The sequence below is a fragment of the Pongo abelii genome, chromosome 1, assembly GCF_028885655.2.
Source record: "Pongo abelii isolate AG06213 chromosome 1, NHGRI_mPonAbe1-v2.0_pri, whole genome shotgun sequence".
NCBI classification, from domain to species: domain Eukaryota; kingdom Metazoa; phylum Chordata; class Mammalia; order Primates; family Hominidae; genus Pongo; species Pongo abelii.
The window spans coordinates 166,209,590-166,231,103 of NC_071985.2; the positions used below are offsets into that span (position 1 = coordinate 166,209,590).

The 21,514-nt window shown below is 36.3% G+C and overlaps 1 protein-coding gene across 1 annotated transcript in view; it reads left to right on the forward strand.

The window, feature by feature from the left end:
* Window positions 1-21,514, forward strand: part of DNAI4 (dynein axonemal intermediate chain 4) — a 113,689-nt gene that overhangs the window by 14,740 nt on the left and 77,435 nt on the right. Inside the window, 3 exon segments of the mRNA XM_024246372.3 lie at window positions 4,684-4,858; window positions 16,653-16,837; window positions 18,616-18,728. Of these exon segments, the coding sequence (XP_024102140.2) occupies window positions 4,684-4,858; window positions 16,653-16,837; window positions 18,616-18,728 (473 nt within the window).

The following is a 21,514-nucleotide window of genomic DNA, read 5'->3' on the forward strand; positions in this document are numbered from 1 at the left end:
AAAGGTCATTGTGGTTGTTATGTGGAGGATAAACTTAAGGGGATCAAGGTTAAGTAGGAAGATGAAGCGAAAGGCTATTGCAAGAATCCAAGAGAGATAGGATAGTGTTTGGACCAGGATGGTAGCAACAAGAGTGGTGACAAATGAATGGATTCCAGATGTATTTTGAAATTTTTTTTCACCCAAGCAACTGGAAGAGTAAAGTTGCCCTTAACGAAAATAGGAAAGAGTGCAAGAGGAGTGGATTTGCTGGATGGGGTGAGGGTGATGTGGTGGTGGTGGTGGTAGTGGAGGTTAATGTCAGGAACTTAGTTTTGGACATGCTAAGTTTCAGTTAGTGATGTCAAGTAGGCAAGCAGATATATAGAGGAGAGGTCTAGTTAGAGGTATACATATATTTGAGAATAATTTTCACATAGATTACTTTTAAATCATGGCATTAGACGAGTTAACCAGACTATGAATGTAAATAGAAAAGAGAAGTGCAAGGATGATTGCCACAGAAAAGGGAGGAGGAAAACCAAGCAAAGAGTGTCCTACGATCCAAGTTAAAAAAAAAAAAAGAAAAGAATAAACAGCTGGGTCAAATGCTGCAGATAAGAAAGATGAAAACATTGAAATGACCATTATTAGAGTTAGTATTGTGGAGGTGATTGGACTTTGGTAATAATCCTTTTGATGGAATGATAAGGGCAAAAACCTGATCAGACTCTATTCAAGAGAGACTGTGTGTGTGTGTGTGTGTGTGTGTGTGTGTGTGTGTGTGTGTGTGTGTGTAGAGAGAGAGGTGGAAACAATAAATAGGAAATTTTTCCCAAGGGGTTGCTATAATTAAAGGGAACATGAATGACTGATAGCTGGAAAGACAGGTGAAGTAAAGAGAAGTTTCTCGTTTGTTTAAGATGGGAGAAATAACAGCTTGTTTACATGCTGAAGGTAATAATCCAATAGAGAGAGAAAAGCTTATGTTGCAGAGAGAGAACTGCTAGAGCAATGTCCATGAATAGGCAGAAAAGAAATGGAATCTGGTATGCATGTAGAGGGAGTGACCTAAACTGCAATAATAGAGAATTCATTCAGAGTAACAAGAAAAAAATAGAGAATATAGGCACAGATATAGGCAAGTGCATAGATGTGACAGTGGGAGTATTTAGAAGTTACCAGATTGCTTCAGTTTTCTCATTCAGATGGCTGAGACTGAAAATCTGAGAGGAGGTTTTCATATTTGAAGAAAGAGAAGGTATAAGACAGCCTTAAAGAGTGTAGTAAAAAATGGACCAAGAAAATACAGATTGCTGGCACATTAAGGACCTTGATTAAGTTAATGACCCATAATTTTAAGTGAGACCTGTCATCATAGTTGGGTATTTTTCTTCCAGTTTCATTTAGCTGCACAGGTTGAGTTAAAATATAGTGTATTATTACAAAATTTAGGGTATAGTTAGTCTAATAGATAGGAAGTCATTGCCATTGAAAAAATAGTTTATTATTCACAGTTCCAAGGAAGAGGGGGCCCACCACACCACAGGGGACTACCCAGAAGTAATGAATGAGGCAGCGTAGACAACTTTAGGATTAGCTACTTTGAATAATCTCAGTAGGTTCTGCGGCACAGTAGCTTCCCCTCTTGGTCTGACATTTGGCCATGGGGTGATTAGGACAGGTATAGTGGCACAGAGTGTGAAAACCCCATAATGGTGTGGATTCGGGATTGCTTAGTTTGCATTTGACAAGTGCATGCCTGGGAGGAGGACTCCTCTTAGGAAAGAGGATGGGAGGCAAGAAGAGAGGCCAGAGGCCAAGACAAGGTAACTTAGGCATAGCATCAGGTTGTCCAGAATAGGGCATGTGTTTGACCCATGCATGTAGGTCAGATGTTACAGTATCAAATTTACAGACACTATAAACATGGTTAATACACAGGTATAGGCTCAAAGTAAGAGGATAATTGGAAATAACCATGATTTTGGTTTTGCCAGCAAGTATGCTGAAATGAAGGGAAAGGTATGGTGAGAATGTAAGTAAAGAATGATTATAATAATTAACTATCAATTAAAGTAACTAACCGTAACCTCAAGAGGGAAGAGATGGCATGAGAAAGATGGTAGAGGAATAAAGCATGGTAGAATCAAGGGCCTGAAGGTCATAATAGGGTCGAAGGATTGTTGAAGGATTGGAGTTTGAGAGGGTATATAAGCTGGAAAAATAGGAAATGCTGATTGACCTTCTAAAAACAAAAGCCACATGTATGACCATGGGAGTAAGTGTCTGAAGTAGCAAGGCAGGTAAAATTATTTATGTGAAAAGATTTCAGGGAGCTAAGAGATCAGGGTATTTGAAGGATTACCTTCATGGATATTGAAATGCTCAAGAATTATGCCAGAAGTAGCTATTAGAGATAGAGCCAGTGACTTAGGATATGAAATCTTCAGAGGATGGTAGAAGAGAAAGGTAAATGCCATAAGAAAGTAGAGTATTTGTGATCATTGAAACCATGGAATTTACTCAGGGATAGTGTATATAGTGAGAAATCAGGTAACTAAGATTTGAGCCTAAATGTAATCTGTAAAAGGGGAGCTCAAAGGAAAAGGGAATGAGAGGACCAGATTTTGTAGGGATAGTAGGGCAAAATGTTAAGGAGGAAGAGAATGAGAGAGTTGAAGGTAATGGCAAAAGAGTGACTCAATTGATAAATTGTGGATTCAAGATTAATAGAGAAAGGAGAAATCTAAAATGTTCTGATTATTTGGTAGAAATGGAAAGGTTAGGTGATTAGAGGTCTCAAGGAGGTTGAAGAATAGTCTGTGGTATGAGAGAAACGAATCTGAGAAGTCAATTTTAAGAAGGAATGGTCAGCTGAAGAAGAAAGTAAAGCTAGATTGTAGTTACAGAGCAAAAAGAGAAGTCACGTAGTAGGCAGTATTACTGACTAACATTTTAAGAAGTTGGACTGAAAGGAAGGAGAGATATAGTAATAGGTAGATGAAGACATAGTTAAAGGAAGGATTTTTAAGTTGAGGAGATGATTGGGGCATAATTTTGTGCTCACAGGGAAAAGACAGAAAAAAATAAGATAGGAGACCTGGAATTATGGATGGAGAAGAGTCCCTGAGACACCAGTGACAGGTTTCAGAGTTCACATAAAAGGTTAGTCTTAAATAAGAATGGCAACTCTTTTACTGAGAAAGGAAAAAAGAGGTAAGTAAGTTTGTAGGAGGTGGGAGAAGAATTTAAAGGAGGTGGTGAAATAATTTGAAGGAATTTTTACATAAATGATCGGTTTTTTTTTTTTTAGAGATGTTGGGGGTTAAGTCCTTAGAGATAGAAGGAGAATAGGGTAGGATACTTAAATGTAAATTTGAAATAGTGCACAAATGGAATTCATTTACTCATATATTTTTAAAATATTTATTAAGTGTCCATGGTATACTAGGCACTGTGCTGGGTGCTAGGGATACAGCAGTGAACAAGACAAAGTTTCTACCCTAAACATGCTTATATTCTGTAGAGGGATAGACAACAACAAAATGTCAAGTAACAATAAATGCTGTGAAGAAAAATAAAATAGGAAAACTGAATTGATCGTTATTTAAAAATATTTTATTCTTGTCAGATTTTTTATGATTTAAAAAGTAAATGTATTATTTAAAATGTTTTCTTTGGAAGCATATTTTTATAATCTCAGGGAGGATCATCCCCATTTTATAGAAATCCATATTACAGAGTACTAGAAGGAATAAAATGATAAGGTAAGTCGTTATCTTAAGGAATTTACAGGGTAAATCCAAAAGTGAAAAAATATTTTTTCATGGATATAAATATTTTGATTGTAACTTCTTATTAAAAAGGGCACGGTGGCTCATGCCTGTAATCCTAGCACTTTGGGAGGCTGAGGTGAGACGATCACGAGGCCAGGAGTTTGAGACCAGCCTGGCCAACATGGTGAAACCCTGTCTCTACTAAAAATGCAAAAATTAGCCAGGCATGGTGGTGCACACCTGTAGTCCCAGCTACTTGGGAGGCTGAGGCAGAAGAATCGCTTGAACCCAGGAGGCGGAGGTTGCGGTGAGCCGAGATCACGCCACTGCACTCCAGCCAGGGTGACAGAGCGAGACTCCGTCTCAAAAAAAAAAAAAAAAAGTAGTATATAATTCAGGAAGGAACATGCTATTCTTTCTCAGGCTTTATTAATCATGTTTAAATCTGCCTATGTAACTGCACTACACACTTATGTGTGCTTCCTATGTGCCAGGGACTTACTAACCATAATACAAAAATTAATTTATTTAATCCTCATAATAACCTATGAGTTAAGTACTATTATTATCCTCATTTTGCAGACAAGGAAACTAAGACCCAGAGAAGTCAGCATGGACTTAGGATCTGACTACCTGGGTTCAAATCTCAACCATTGTAGGAATGTTTCCCCTTAAAGCCTCTGTGGCTTTATACAAAATAATATTAATAGCAACCTCTTGGAATTATGAGGAGAAAGTGATGTAATATATGCCAACTCTTTAGAACTATGTTTATACATAATAAGATTTCAAGTAGCTATCATTATTTCTTGTTGTATGTTTAGATTGTTCACATGTTTTTAAAGGAAATCTACTTTTTTATTGTTGGTTGATTTTTCTTTTCAATCTTGAATCCTTTGCATTATATTTTATTTTCCTTATATAGGAACAATGCCACACAACCAAAGAAGTCTATTAGCTTTTTTGCTACAATGAAACCAACTTCAGTGAAAGGATATACTGGTGCAAATCAAAGCAGAATGGCTGTATCCAAAACCGTGCTTATTCCACCTGAACTGAAAACTGTAGAAAAAACAAATCCCAGTATAAAGACAACACAGGTAATATTCTTAGAATTCTGAGTTTATTTGAAAATGGCACTATGAAAAACTCAATTGAAATGTTAAAGATAGAAAATATGCTGCTTTCAGATAATCACTCGTAATTTTGAAATACTGATTTTGTTCATTTTTACCACATATTATTCCATACAACATAATATTGACACTTGGCTCCTATAACTAGTTATTGATAAGAAGAATATTAGAAGAACATTAGAGAAAAGTCTATTCATGACCTTAAGAACTATTTGCTTGTGGTATTAATTATATACATTACAACTGTCTTTCACTGTTGTCAGCAATATAGTCTTGAAAATACAATAAAATTATTTGTCATAAAGTCAGTTATTTTGCCTTATTAGAAGATTTATAATTAAGAATTTACTCTTTTACACTTTTAATCAAATGATTATATATACAGAAAAGCATATAATATATAATTTTGAATGGGTTCAGCATTTGTTTAGATGGGACATTAAAAGCAGAGTCCATAAAAGATAAAATTCATAAATTGGACTTCATCAAAATTAAAACTTTTTCTCTTTGAAAGACATTGATAACAGAATGCAAAGAAATGTGACACACTGGGGAAAATTATTTACAAAGCATATTTTGATAAAATACTTATAACTAAAATGTATAAACAACATTCGAAGCAATATTAAGACAACCCAATTTTTAAAAATTAGCAAAATGCTTGAGCTAACACTTCACCAGAGTAGATAAACAGATAGCATGGGAGCACATGAAAAGATTATCAGTATTAATTAAAAACCATACAATACTGCTAAGTACCATTAGAATGGCTAAAATTAAAAGACTGATCATATCAAGTATTGACAAGTATGTGGAGGAACTAAAACTCTCACATGGCTGGTAGACATGGAAAATAGAAAACAATTATTTGTCAACTTATTAAATGTTAACATATACCTACTATATCATCCAGCTATTCCATGTCTAGGTATTTACCAAGAGAAAAGAAAGTATATGTTTATATAAACACTACTACATGAATGTTCATAGCACCTTTATATATAATGGCAGAAAACTAAAACAACTCTCATTTTATTAAACAAATACTATATATTTGCACATACGTATTTCACTTATTTATGTGTGTGTATATACACATATACATATATATGAATACATGCATTTAAATATATATGCATGTGTATGTATACACAAATAAAGTATATTTCATTTATTTATATATATATATAAAATTATTTTCTCCAATGGTGAAAATATTTATTATATATGTATATTTTCTCCAATGGTGAAAGACTGAAAGCATCTCTCCTAAGGTCCAAGAACAAAAGGAGGATGCCTGCTTTTACCACTTCTCTTCAACATAGTAGTGGCAGTCCTAGCCAGGGCAATTGAGCAAGGAAAAGAAATAAAAGGCATCCAGCTGGGCATGGTGGCTCATGCCTTTAATCCCAGCTCTTTGGGAGGCCAAGGCGGGCGGATCACTTGAGGTCAGCAGTTCAAGACCAGCCTGGCCAACATGGCGAAACCCCGTCTCTACTAAAAATACAAAAAAATTAGCCAGCTGTCATGGCAGGTGCCTGTAATCCCAGCTACTTGGGAGGCTGAGGCAGGAGAATCACTTGAACCTGGCAGGCAGAGGGTTGCAGTGAGCAGAGAGAGCGCCATTGTACTCCAGCCTGAGGAACAGACCGAGACTCTGTCTCAAAATAAATGAAAGGTACCCAAATCGGAAAGGAAGAAGTAAAGTTCTCTCTGATGTGATCTTGTATGCAGAAAACTGTAAAAATTACACATACACACACACACAACTAAAAAATGAATTCTGCAAAGTTGCAGGATAGAAAATCAACAACACAAATTAGTTGCATTTCTAACAATGAATTTCGAAAAAGGAAATTAAGAAAAAGATTGCATTTACAATAGCATCAAAAATAATAAAATACTTAGGGATAAACATAACCAAGGAGGCCAAAGATTTGTATGCTGAAAACTACAAAACACAAAAGAAAGAAAAGAATACACCAGTAAACAGAAAGACATTTCTTGTTCATAGATTGGAAGGCGTAATAGTGTTAGGATGTCAATACTACCTAAAGTGACTTACAGATTCAATACATTCCCTCCAAAATCCCAGTGATATTTTTTCAGAAGTAGAAAAAACTATCCTAAAATGTATATGAAATATCAAGAGATGCAAATAGCCCAAACAATCTTGAATAAGAAGAACAAAGTTGGAAGTCTCATACTTCCTGATTTTAAAACTTATTACACATCTATAGTAATCCAAACAGGGTGGTAGTGGAATAAAGACAAACATACAGTATAGACCAATGGAATGGAATGGCCCAGAAATAAAATTTCACATATATGGTCAAATGGTTTTGACAAAGAAGCCAAGATTATGCAATGGAGAAAAGACAGTTTTGTCAACAAGTCTTGTTGGGACAACTGGATATCCACATGGAAAAGAATGAAATTGGATCCTTACCTTATACCATCTGCAAAAATAAATTCAGAATGGATCAAAGACCCCAAATAAGAGCTAACTCTATAAAATTCCTAGAGGAAAACAGGGAAAAGAAATTATTTGCCAACAAGTTCTTGCATATGACAACAAAAGCATATGCAGCTAAAGAAAAAATATATATATTGGACTACATTAAAATTAGAAATTTCTGTCTATCAAAAGACATTAACAGAGTGAAAAAACAACCCACAGGATGGTACAAAATATTTGCAAATTGTATATTTGATAAGATGCTAATAACCAGAATATATAAATAACTACAAATTAACAACAAAGAAACAGCCCAATTAAAAGAATGGGCAAATAACTTGATTAGATATTTTTACAAAGAAGATGTACAAATAACCAACAAACACAGGAAAAGATACTCAACATCACTAAACATTAGGGAAATGCAAATCAAAATCACAGTAAGACACCACTTCATACCCATTATGACAGCTACTATTAAAAAAAAAACAAAAAACAAAATAAGTGTTGGTAAGACATGGAGAAATTGAAACCCTTGCGTACTGTTAGTGGATCATGAAATGGTGTGGCCACTGTGAAAAATGGTATTGTAGGGCCAGGCATGGTGGCTCACACCTGTAATCTCAGCACTTTGAGAAGCTGAGGCAGGAAGATTGCTTAATGCCAGGCTCAGCACTTTGGGAGGCTGAGACAGGAGGATTGCTTGAGGTCAGGAGTTTGAGACCAGCCCGAACAACATAGCAAGACCCCATCTCTATAAGAAAATGAAAAAATAAATTAGCCAGGTGTGGTGGCAAAAGCCTTTAGTCCTAGATGCCTAGATGCTCAGGAGAATCATTTGAGCCCAGAATTTCAAGGCTACGGTGAGCTATGATCGTGCCACTGCACTCTAGCCTGAATGACAGAGCTATATCCTTTCTCAAAAGAAAAAAGGAAAGAAAAACAGTATCGTGGTTCCTCCAAACTTTAAAAGTAGAATTACTATATGATTCAGGAAGGAGTATATATCAAAAGACTTCAAAGCAGAGTTTGAAACATATTTGTACAACCATCTTCATATCAGCATTATGCGCAATAGCTAAAAGGTGAAAGCAACTAAAGTCCTCATCCACAAATGACTGGATACACAAAATGTGGTATATATACACAATGAAATATTCAACCTTAAAATATGAAAAATCATTGATGAAATTAAAATCTACATTAGGAAAATATTCACTAATAGAAATAATGTACTATTGTGATGGTGATAGGTAAATAATCAGTAAGTTAAAGAAGAAATTAAAAGGAAAATCAGAAAATATTCTGAGATGATAGATAATCAAGACACGACATACCAAAGCTTATGGGATACAGCTAAAGCACTGCTTAGAGGGAAATTTGTAGATATACATTCGTATTAGAAAGAAGAAAGATCTCAAATAACTTACCCTTCCAACTGAAGAAACTGAAAAAAAGAGTGAATAACACAAAATAACATGAAATAAGCAGAAGGAAGGAAATAAAAAATATTAGGGTGGAAATTAATGAAATATTGAATAGAAAAACAATAGAGAAAATCAATGAAAACGAAAGCTGGTTCTTTAAAAAGATCAACAAAATTGAAGGAAAAAGCATTTAAAAAAATCCAGCGTCTTTTCATGACATAAACACACAACAAACTAGGAATAGAAGGGAATTTCTTCAACTTGATAAAGGATTTATAAAAACCCCACAGCTAACATTATACTTAATTGCACTTAATCTCCTTATGATCAGGAACAAGACAAGTCCTTGCATTGCTATTCAACATTATCATGGAGGTTCTAGGCATGGAAATTAGACAAGAAAAAGAAATAAAAGGTATCCAGTTTGGAAAGTAAGAGGTAGAAACATCTTTATTTGCAGATGACATGATGTTATATATACAGACTCCTAAGGAATTCACGAAAAAACTATTAGGACTTGCAGATGAGTTTTGTAAGGTTGCCGGATACATGATCAATATGCAAATAAATTGTATTTCTAGACACATGCATAGAACCATTTGAAAATTAAGAATGATTTATTTCACAACAGCATCAAAAACAGTAAAATACTTAGCAATAAATGTAATAAAAGAAGTGCAAAATGTATGCTCTGAAAACTATAAAACATTATTGAAAGAAATTAAATAAGATCTAATTAAATGGGAAAGTATCCCATGGTCATGATCAAAAGACCTACTATTGTTAAGATTGTTATACTCCCCAAACTGATCTGTAAACTTAACACAATTGTTATCAGAATTCCAGCTGACTTCTTTCTACAAACTGATTCTAAAATTCATATGGGGCTGGGCACAGTGGCTCACACCTGTAATCCCAGTACTTTGGGAGGCCAAGGCAGGTGGATCACCTGAGACCAGGAGTTCGAGACCACCCTCAACAACATGGTAAAACCCCCATCTCTACTAAAAATACAAAGTTAGCCGGGTGTGGTGGTGCATGCCTGTAATCCCAGCTACTTGGGAGGCGGAGGCAGAAGAATCGCTTGAACTTGGGAGGCAGAGGCAGTAGAATCGCTTAAACTTGGGGGGCAGAAGTTGCCATGAGCCAAGATCGCACCATTGCACTCCAGCCTGGGCAACAAGAGCAAAACTCTGTCTCAAAAAAATAAAAATGAAATAAAATAAAATTCATATGGAATCACAGGGGACCCAGAAGAACCAAAATCATCCTGAAAAAGAGCCAAGTAGGATGATTCACACTTCACTGTTCCAAAAGTTACAAAGCAATAGTAATCAAAATAATGTGTTATTGGCACGAAGATAGACATGTAGATCAATGGGATACAATTGAGAGTTCAGAAATAAACCCATTTACCTAAAGTCAACTGATTTTGTATGAGTGCTGAGATCATTCAATGGGGAAAGGATATTCTGTTGAACAAATTGTGCCAGGATAACTGGATTGCCACCTGGAAAAGAATGAACTTATACCCTTACCTCGTATTTTCAAACTAATTCAAAATTTATTAAAGACAGATTTAAGAGCTAAAACTGTAACACTCTTAGAAGAAAACATAGGGGTAAGACCTTGGATTTGGCATAGGATTCTTATATGTGACACTAAAAGCATATGTAACAAAAAAAGTAGACAAATTTGACCTTATGAAAATTTTTAAGTGTTTGCATCAAAAGCATATACAGAGTGAAAAGATAACCCACAGAAATAGAAAATATTTGTGAAACATATATCTGATAAGAGCATGTATCATATATAAAGAACTCTTATAATTCATTAATAAAGACAAATAATTATTGATCATACAATCTGAATGCTCATTTCTCAAGAAAATATATACAAATGATCAAAAAGCATATGAAAATATGGTGGACATTGTTAATCATCAGAGAAATTGAAATCAAGCCCACAATGAAATATTCACTTTATACCCACTAAGATGGCTAGAATCAAAGAGTCACATAACAAGTGTTAGAAGTAAAGAAAGCAGAACCCTCATACACTGCTTGTGGGAATATAAATTGGCCACTTTGTAAAATAGTTTGGAAGTGCCTCAAGAGGTTAAGCAGTGTTACCATATGAACCAGCAATCCTACTCCTAGGTGTATATACCCAAGAGAAATAAAATATATTTCCACACACAAAGGTATATACAAATGTTTCTAGTAGCATTATTCATAATAGACAAAAGGTGGAAACAACTCAAATGTCCATTAATGGAAAAGTGGGTAAAGAAAATATTGTGTAGCCATACAATAGAATATTATTCAACCATAAAAAGGAATGAAGCACTGATGCATGAATCTTGAAAATATGCTAAGTGAGACAAGCCAGTCACAAAATACTGCACCGTATATGATTCCATTCACTATCAAACTCCTGAGTAGGGAAGTCTATAGAGACATGAAGATACTAGTGGTGGCCTAGGGCTGAGAGTGGAGATGTTAGGGGACTATCTTAATACGTTTCCTGTTGTTATTATATAACTGAATGCTCAAGAGTGGGTAATTTATAAAGCAATGTATTTCTGACATTTCTTGAGGCTGAGAAGTCCAGGGTCAAGTGGGCACATCTGATGAGGATCTCCTTGCTAGTTGGGGGGACTCTGCAGGGTCCTGGGGTAGAGCAGGATATTACATGGTGAGGAGTGCTTACAAGAGATGGAGAAACTGGCTTTTATAACAGACCCCTCTCATGATAACTAATCCATTCCCTTAATAACCTACTTTTATTTATGAGGGCAGAGCCCTCTTGACCCAGTCACCTCCCAGAAGTCCCACCTCTCAAAAATATTGCATTAGAGACCAAGTTTCTGACATAACTTTTAGAGACACATTTAAACTATAACTTTCTGCCCTTGGCCCCCAAATTCACATCCTTTTCACATGTAAAACACATTAATTCCATCCCAATAGCCCCAACGCCTTAACTCATTCTAACATCAACTCAAAAGCCCAGAGTCTTACTTGTGAGCCTGTGAAATCAAAACAAGCTATTTACTTCCAAGATACAATGGTTGGACAGACATGGGGTATACATTCCCATTCTAAAAGGGAGAATAGGCCAGAAATAATAGGTCCCAAAAAAGTCTGAACTCAGCAGAGCAAACACCAAACCTTAAAGCTGGAGAATAATATCTTTTGACTCCATGTACTGCCTTCTGGACACACTGGTGCAGGGATTGGGCCGCCAAGGCCTTGGGCATCCCTGACCCTGTGACTTTGCTGGGGTCAGTCTACAGTATAGCTCTCCCAGGTTGGCTTTGCAGGCTGATAGCTCTGTAGTTCTGGGGTCCTGTGGCAATCCTGCTCCCATGTCTCCACTAGGCATTACCCTTTAGGGGCCTTCTGCAGTGGTTTTGCCCCTGTGATAAATCTCTGCATAGACTCCCAGGCCATCTGATACATCCATTGGAATTAAGATGGATCTTAATTCCTCTACAGCTTTTGCTTTTTGTAAGCCTGCAGAATTAATGCCACGTGGATGCTGCCAAGGCTTATGACTCACATCTTCTGGAATAGTGGGTACAGCCCCAAAGGGGGTCACTTGTGCCACAGCTGGGGTGGCTGACTCCTTGCCAAAATTTGGGGACCCAAGGTAGCTCTGGGTAGTGAGCTCTTGAAGGGCACCCAGGGCCTGTCCCCTGAAACCATTCTGCCCTCCTAGATCTCTGGGCCTGTGTTGGGATGAGCCACCTAGAAGATCTCTGAAATGCCTTTGGAGTCTTCTTCCACTGTCTTAATGATCCCTTCTATCTGTACTAAACTCCTTAGCAAATGGTTTCTGGGCCACACCCTTGGTTCATTCTTTACATGGCCAGGCTGAGACTTTTCCAAATCTTTCTGCTTTGCTTCCCTTTTGATTATAAATTGTTTTTTTTTAATCTCATCCCTTTGTTCTCGAATCTCACTGTAAGCAAGCAAAAGCAACCATGCAGCATCTTGAACACTTTGCTTAGATATTAATATTTATTTTGCCAGGTATCCTAGTTTGTCACCTTAAATTTTGCCTTCCATAAATTCTGCCAGGTTATTTACTACTTTATAACAAAGACAGCCTTTATTCCGATTTCTAATAATAATTTCTCATTTCTGTCTGAGACCTCATCAGAAGTCTTTACTATTCCCAATTCTACCAGTATTCTGTTCACAACCACTTAAGCAGTTAAAAAGATTCAGACTTTCTCTAGTCTGCTCTTCTAAGCCCTCACCAGAATCACCCTTAGTGCTGTTTATGGCAATGCAGCCTTTTTCTAGACTGCTTCTCCAAGTTCTTCCAGCCTCTATCCATTACTCAGTTCCAAAGCCACTTCTACATTTTCAGGTGTTTGTTATTAGTCCCACTTCTTGGTATTAATTTTTTTAGTGTGTTTTCTGTTTCTGTAAATGAATACCTGATACTGGGTAATTTATAAACAAAAGAATATTATTTCTTATAGTTCTGGAGGCTAGGATGTCCAGGGTCAACGAACCACATCTGGTTAGGGCCTTGTTGCTAGCGGGGACTCTGCAGAGAGCTGAGGTGGTGCAGGGTGTCGCATGGTGAGGGGAGTTTATGAGAGATAGGGAAACTGGCCTTTATAACAGACTTCTCTTGTGATAACTAAACCACTCCCTTGATAACCCATTTATCCATTAATTCATGAATGGATTAATCCATTTGTGAGGACAAGCTTTCATTACACAGTTACCTCCCAAAGTCAAAGCTCTCAATACTGCATTGGGACCACATTTCCAACACATGAACTTTTGGTGCACACACTTAAACCATAGCAGGGATCATAATGGATACAGAGTCTCTTCTTGAAGTGTAAAAAGGTTCCAAAATTAATTTTGGTGCACATATATGTGAACATGTTAAAAACTATTGAATTGTGCATGTTAAAAGCAATTTAAAAAGCAAATTAATGCATATTATGTTATTGTATTCCAATTTTGAATTTTGAAAATTTAGGTAAAATGTAAAAAACTTTTAAAAAATTACACTTTACCAAAGCAGACAAACAAAAATTAAAAACTGGAAGCTATTAAAGAAATTTATGTGAGTGATTTAAAAACCTTCCTTCAAAGATAATTCCAGATTCAGATGACTTCAGTTGTGGTATGTGTCAAACATACATAGATGAAAACAGAACACTAAAAGTGGGTATACTCCAAAACTCATTTTATGAGGCTAGCATTACCTTGATATTAAAACCTGAATACAGTATGAGAAACAAATATTATATGCCTATTTCACTTGCAAACATAGAGAAATCCTCCATAAAATATTATCCAATAAAGTTCAGTAACAACAACAACAACAGATGCCTAATACATCATAAGGAAGCTTGGTCTGTGCCAAGAAATCAAGATTGGCTTAACATTTAAAAACCCTTAGTGTAATTTACCACATTAACAGCTTAATGTGGTAAAAAAAAAAAAGCGTATGATCATTTCAATATAGACATAAAGTATCTGATAACATTTAATATTCATGATTTTAAAAATTCTTATGAAACTGAGAATCACAAGGAACTTTAAACATCTTATTTAGGCTATCTATAAAATCCTACAGTAGTGATCATGTCAAATGGTGAAGCATTTCAAAAAAGAGCCCTCTTTTATTCAACATAAATCAGTTCAAATTGGTAAGAAAAAGAAATGGAATGTATAAGAATTGGAAAGGAAGAAAGAAAATGTTGAATATTTGTGGATTGAATATTTATTAGCAACAAATAGTTCAAAAATTAGATTTTTTTTATTTGAAAAAAATTTTTTAGAGATGAGTCTTGCTCTGATCATGCAGACTGAAAGTGCAGTGGCACAATCATAGCTCACTATATCCTCAAACTCCTGGGCTTAAGCAGTCCTCTTGCCTTAGCCTCCCATGTGGTGTGGGCTACAGGTGTGTGCTAATTTTCTCAAATTTTTGGTAAAGACGAGATTCTGCTGTGTTGTCCAGGCTGGTCTCAAACTCCTAGCCTCAAGCAGTCCTTCTGCCTTGACCTCCCAGAGCACTGGGATTACAGGCATTGAGCCACTGTGCCCATCCAAAAATTAGATATTTTTAAATGATACAATTTATAATAGCACTAACATGTATCAAGCACTTGTGGAAAAATATAACAAAAGATGCATATACCAATATTTTTAAAACTATAAAAGTTTATTGGAAGACATTAAAGAGGACCAAAACAAAAGGAGATATAGACGTATTTGTGCATAGAAAAAGTCAATATTTTAAGATCAATTATCCTAAATTTTGATTTATAGATTCTTTGCAATTTTAATCAAAATCTCAAGTTTTAAAGTTATTTTTTCCAGAAACTTTTCAAGATAATTCCAAAATTTATATCGAAATGCTAAAGGCTAAAAATAGCCAAGACACTTGCATAAAAACTCAGTGGAAGCACTTGCTTTCCTAGATACCAGGCTTAATAAAACATATAATATTAGCAAATTAGAGAGCCTTCAAATGACCTGAGCACATATAAACACTTATTTTATAATAAATGTGAACTGCAGAGTAATGGGGAAAGGACAGGATTTTCAAAAACTCTTGTTGAGACAATTCGATGTTCTTATAAAACAAAAATATATTGGCTTTCTTATCCTATATATAAAATTAATTCTGGGTATATTATAGACTTAAATATGAAAAGCAACATATAGGACTTCAGGGCTGGGAATGTTTTTTTTAAGGAGATGTCTAAAGCACAATCCATAATGGAAAACATGATACAATTGACTATGTTAAAAATAACTCATATTCATCAAATATACCATAAAGAAAATAAAGCCATAGAGTGAAAGAAGACGTTTGCAGTTCATACAACTGAAAGGACTCATACATTACCAATAATAAAAAAGTCTCAATAAAAAGTGTGCAAAGGACTTGAATAGGAAATTCTCCCCCTCCAAACGGAAATCAAAATAGGAATAAATATATAAAAAGAGTTCAACTGTATCAGTATCTCTGTTTTCTGCCTCCACATTTTGTCCCACTGGAAGGTTTTTTGGGGGCAGTAATATGCATGGAGCTGTCATCTCTTATAACAATATCGTCTTCTAGAGTACCCAATGAAGGACCTGCCCGAGGCTGTTTTACAGTTAACTATTTTTTTTAAGAAATAAAAGGAGTACACTGTAAAATATTAAAAAGTTTAGTTTCGTAAGCACATAAACCAGAAGCATAATGTATTATTACTATCAAATATTATGTACTGTGCATAATAGTATTGCTATACTTTTATATGACTGGCAGTGCAGTAGGTTTGTTTATACAAGCATCACCACAAATTTGTGAGTAATGTGTTGTGCTATGACATTATGATGACTGTGATGTCACTAGGTGATAGGAACTTTTCAGTTCTGTTATAATGTTATGGTACCACCGTCATATATGTGGTCCATTGTTGACTGAATCATTTTGTGGTGCAGAACTGTAAACCAAAAGCATATAATAACTTGGGAAATGCCTATTAATGAAATGTTAAGTGAAAAATAGTTTTCTTTAAAACGTATACATACAATTTACATGCACCAAAATATTAACAATCTGGATGAATTATCTTTCCACCGTTCTGATTTTCCTAAAGTTAATATATATTAATTACATATAGATAAAGCACAAATAATATTTTAAGAAAGTTTTTGCATAACTAAGAAACTTTCTAAGCATGACATTTTAAAGCATCCAATTTTTCATGTTTATCCTATTATAGGAACATTATACTTATCTTTTTTCTACCATATTTGTTTCTATTTTCTAGCAGCTGTTACTTAGAAGCCCTGTCTTTTTTAGTTATTTCATTTTAAATAACCATTTTTAACAGGTGTTTGACATAAATGGAACTGATGTTACTCCCCGACCTCTTTACCATCCAGATCCACTTACTGGTACAGCAAAGCCAAATAAACTCTTGACATCACAAGAAGGATCACTTGGATCAGAATTTATATCTTCCTATAGCCTTTATCAGAATACAATAAATCCTAGTATGTTAGGGCAGTTTACAAGGTAGAGTATACTATTATATAGTTCCTTTTTTCTATCATATATATTGCCTTTCCATTTAAATTGCACATGTGTATCTTAGATATCAGTTGTCTCCAGTCTCCCAGTTTCTTTCTTTCTTTCCTTTTTTTTTTTTTTTTGAGACAAGTTTCACTCCTGTTGCCCAGGCTGGAGTGCAGTGGTGCCATCTTGGCTCACTGCAACCTCCACCTCCCGGGTTCAAGCAATTCTCCTGCCTCAGCCTCCCGAATAGCTGGGATTACAGGCGCCCCCCAACTACACCTGGCTAATTTTTTGTATTTTTAATAGAGACGGGGTGTCACCATGTTAGCCAGACTGATCTGGAACTCCTGACCTCAGGTGATCCACCCACCTAGGCCTCCCAAAATGCTGGGATTACAGGCATGAGCCACCCAGTTTTGATTATCATCCTAGTGTTCCATCTCTATGTTCCTCTCATGTTTTAAATTAAATGCAGAGCTCTTAATGTCTTCAGAGTTTCCATACACTCAAAACAAAACATTTGTGAAAAATATATATATTTCACTCAAGACTTCCTGAGCAACCAAAAGATGGGACTAAAATCACATACAATTAATTTCAAATTCCCATTAGACATTTTTCTTCAGGTTTCTTCAGCTTCTTTTGAGCTGCATTTTACAGGAAGAGATGGCTTTCCTTTTTTCCCCTCCTCTCCCATGCAAATCTCTGTTCTCCTAGAGTTTGATTTCTCTCTCATTTTATAATACACAGCAATTATGCTTCTCTGGAGCTTGCCTCTGAATTTGCCTACAAAAATATAGGAGTACCTGGTAAAATAGGATATTCCAATAAACTTTACATCCTCTTTTGATGGGCAGTTGAGACTATAAATAGGAACAAAAAAGAAAGTATGTAATACCATGGAGTAGTGTCACGTTCATATGTTTAAGGAAATTATTTTTGGATTCTTCCACTTATTTCTTTCTGAGTACATATATTTTAGTTAAACCTTGAGAAGGCCTTTATAAAATGAAATAAATCACATTTTTAAGATGACATTTGAACAGTGAACAGAAACCAAGTGAAAAATGAAAGGAAGAGTATTCCAGGCTGAGGCTCTGAAGTTAGAGAGCTCTGTAAGACTGAGGAACTAAAAAAAGAAAAAAAGTAAAGGAAGACTAATAATGAAGATGAATATGCTGGGTAGGTTGACTGTATTTTGGATTTTTGTACTAAATGTATTGGTAATTCACCGAAGGACTTTAAGCATGTTTAACGTGTCTTTCTTCTAAAATACATTTTGGCTGGGTGCGGTGGTTCACACCTGTAATCACAGCACTTTGGGAGGCCGAGGTGGGCAGATCACCTGAGGTCAGGAGTTCAAGACCAGCCAGGCCAACATGGTGAAACCATGTCTCTACTAAAAATACAAAAAAATTAGCTGGGCATGGTGGCGCAAGCCTGTAATCCCAGCTACTCAGGAGGCTGAGGCAGGAGAATCACTTGAACCTGGGAGGCAGAGGTTGCAGTGAGCAGAGATCATGCCACTGCACTACAGCCTGGGTGACAGAGCGAGATCCCATTTCAAAAAATAAATAAAGATACAAATAAATTTTAAGTAACTTTTTGTTTAAGAAATATTAAAAACCAACTCATTGTTTAAAAATTAATGTATCTATTTTGCTTATATGATCATAGTATATTTGATTTCTCCATCTGATAATATGTTCTAATTTGTATATGTAGTTTCCTATAAGGACATCTAAATAAATGAGTAATTTTGTTATTCATTATTAAAGGTCAGTTTTAGGAAGCAGTACAGTTTCTAAGTCAAGTGTATCAGCAAGTGAATCAATAGCAGAAGACCTGGAAGAACCATCCTATAAAAGGGAAAGATTGACTAGTTTCACAGGTAATGAAAATATACTTGTTTATTTCAGTAACAGTCCATTGTTTAGTCAATATGCTTATTATTGGTTGGATACCTGAGATAAAAGAAATATGGTAATGATTTCCAAATGCTGGCTTGTGAAGTCGCTTCAAGAGAATTACCAGGGGAATATCTATTTTTTTAAGTTCCCTGGGTGACTTTTTTGAATCATCAGCCTGAGGAACCAATGGTGCTTTGTGTTAGAGCTCAGCTGCTGCTTCTGCTGCTGCTGCTGCTGCTTCTGCTTCTTCTTCTTCCTCTTCCTTTTCTTCCTCTTCTTCCTCTTCCTCTTTTCCTCTTCTTCTTCCTCACTTCTTCCTCCTCTTCCTCTTCTTCCTCTTCCTCCTCCTCTTCCTCCTCCCCCTCTTCCTGTCCCTCCTCCTCCTCCCCCTCCTCCTCTTCTTCTTCTTCCTCTTCCTCCTCTGCTTCCTTCTCCTCTTCCTCTTCTTCTTCTTCCTCTTCTTCTTTCTTCTTTCCCCTTTTTTTTTTTTTTTTTGAGACAAGAGTCTTGCTCTGTCACACAGGCTGGCATGCAGTGGCACAATCTCAGCTCACTGCAACCTCCTCCTCCTGGGTTCAAGCAATTCTCCTGTCTCAGCCTCCCAAGTAGCTGGGATTGCAGGTGTCCACCACCATGCCTGGCTAATTTTTTTTTGTATTTTTAATAGAGACGGGGTTTCATCATGTTGGCCAGGCTGGTTTCAAACTTCTGACCTCAAATGATTCGCCCACCTCAGCCTCCTAAAGTGCTGGGATTACAGGCCTGAGCCACTGTGCCTGGCCTCTTCTTTTTTCTTCTTCTTCTCAGGGTCTCACTGTGTCACCCAGACTGGAGTGCAATCTTGGCTCACTGCAACCTCTGCTTCTTGGGCTCCAGCGATCCTCCCACCTCAGCCTCCCAAGTACCTGGGAATACAGGCATGTACCACTGTGCCTGGCTAATTTTTTGTAATTATTGTAGATTCAGGTTTTCACTATGTTGACCAGGCTGGTCTTGAACTCCTGGGCTCAAGTGATCTGTGTGCCTCGGCCTCCCAAAGTACTGGGATTATCAGTGTGAGCCACCAAGTTCAACTTCTAATTGGAGACAAATAATTCTGATACATTTGTGATTAGTTCCATAATGACATATGTGGAACGTCATGGGAACACTTAGAAAGGAGTGATTAAATCCTTTGAGGTAAAATAAAAAAGGCTTCACAGAGAACATTATTGACTTTTGAATTAGGTTTTTAAAGATTATTAGTTAATTGTCTGGAGAAGAAGTAGGGGAAGCCCAATCCAGGCAGAGGGTAAAACATGAGGTAATAGAAGGGATTATGAAAATGAAGATACAAGAATGAGAAAATAATAATGGATGATCAAAAGTGCTGGGAGAAATGGTTACATACTTGAGGGGTACTTGATTTGGAGTGCAATAAGGATTTTTTTCCTTTAAAATGATAATGAGGGACTGGTGAAGATATAAGGTTGGAAAAATGGTGCTTTATGGACTTTTATTTTTGATGTTGGGGGATGTAACAGGAATGACTGACCGCAAGTAACAGAATACCCAACTAACAAGAATTGAACAAATATTTACTTTTCTCACATTAAAAGAAGAGATAGCTTTTGGCTTTGATTTTTTTGGCTTAATTTTGTCAGAATTTGGATTGGCCGTTCTGCTATTCTCTTTCCTAAAGCCTTTCTTCTTTTCTTATGGTCTCAAAATATCTTCTCCAGCTCACTCTGGGCATTTTATCCACATTAAAGACAGAAAGGAGAAGGGCAATAGCACCATCCTATCTCTCTCATTTTTCAGGAAGGTAAAAAATTTCCCAGAAGCCATTCCGCTTCCTTTATATTTCTGCTTTCATCTCATTGGCCAGAACTGTCACATGACCACCCTTAGCTTTAAAAGAACCTGGAAAATCAAGTATTTAGCTTTCTATTAATTATATTATTTCTATTAAAAGAAAGAGGCAAGGAAAGAGAGAAAGGGTTTGGAATAAAAACCTAACCAATCAGCAATGTCTGCTGCAGGAGAGACCCTCATTCTCTCAGGTGGAGGCAGGGAAAACTGGATTATTGTCATTACCTCCCCCAACTTTCTTTACAGATATTCTTGCCACCTTCCAATCTATTTTTCCAAACTATATTCAGAATGATTTTTTTAGAAACACAACTAATTGCATCCTCTTTTGCTTAGAAACTAACTCTTCAAAGGATTTGCATTACTCTTAGCATAAAGACTAAATCTTTATGTAACAATTTGCCTTGAAGCCTTTCTTTGCTTATCTACATCAAAAACAAACAAAAACAAGTAACACAAATTTACCTCCAGAAGACTTGAAAAACAATATAGATATTTATATCATCTTGGCCAGTTGCTGGTGAATTTTTTTTTTTTTTTTTTTTTTGGACGGAGTCTTGCTCTGTCGCCCAGGCTAGAGTTCAGTGGCGTTATCTCAGCTTACTGCGACCTCCACCTCCCGGGTTCAAGTGACTCTTCTGCCTCAGCCTCCCGAATAGCTGGGAATACAGGCGCTTGCCACCACGCATGGCTAATTTTTGTATTTTTAGTAGAGATGGGTTTTCACCATATTGCACAGGCTGGTCTTGAACTCCTGACCTCGTGATCTGTCTGCCTCGGCTTCCCAAAGTGCTGGGATTACAGGCATGAGCCACCACGCCCCGCCGTTGCTGGTGAATTCTAACTACAAAGTAACCTCTAAAATGAATGACACCTAAACAATTCTACTACCCACTGGCTTCTTTTTTAGACTAGA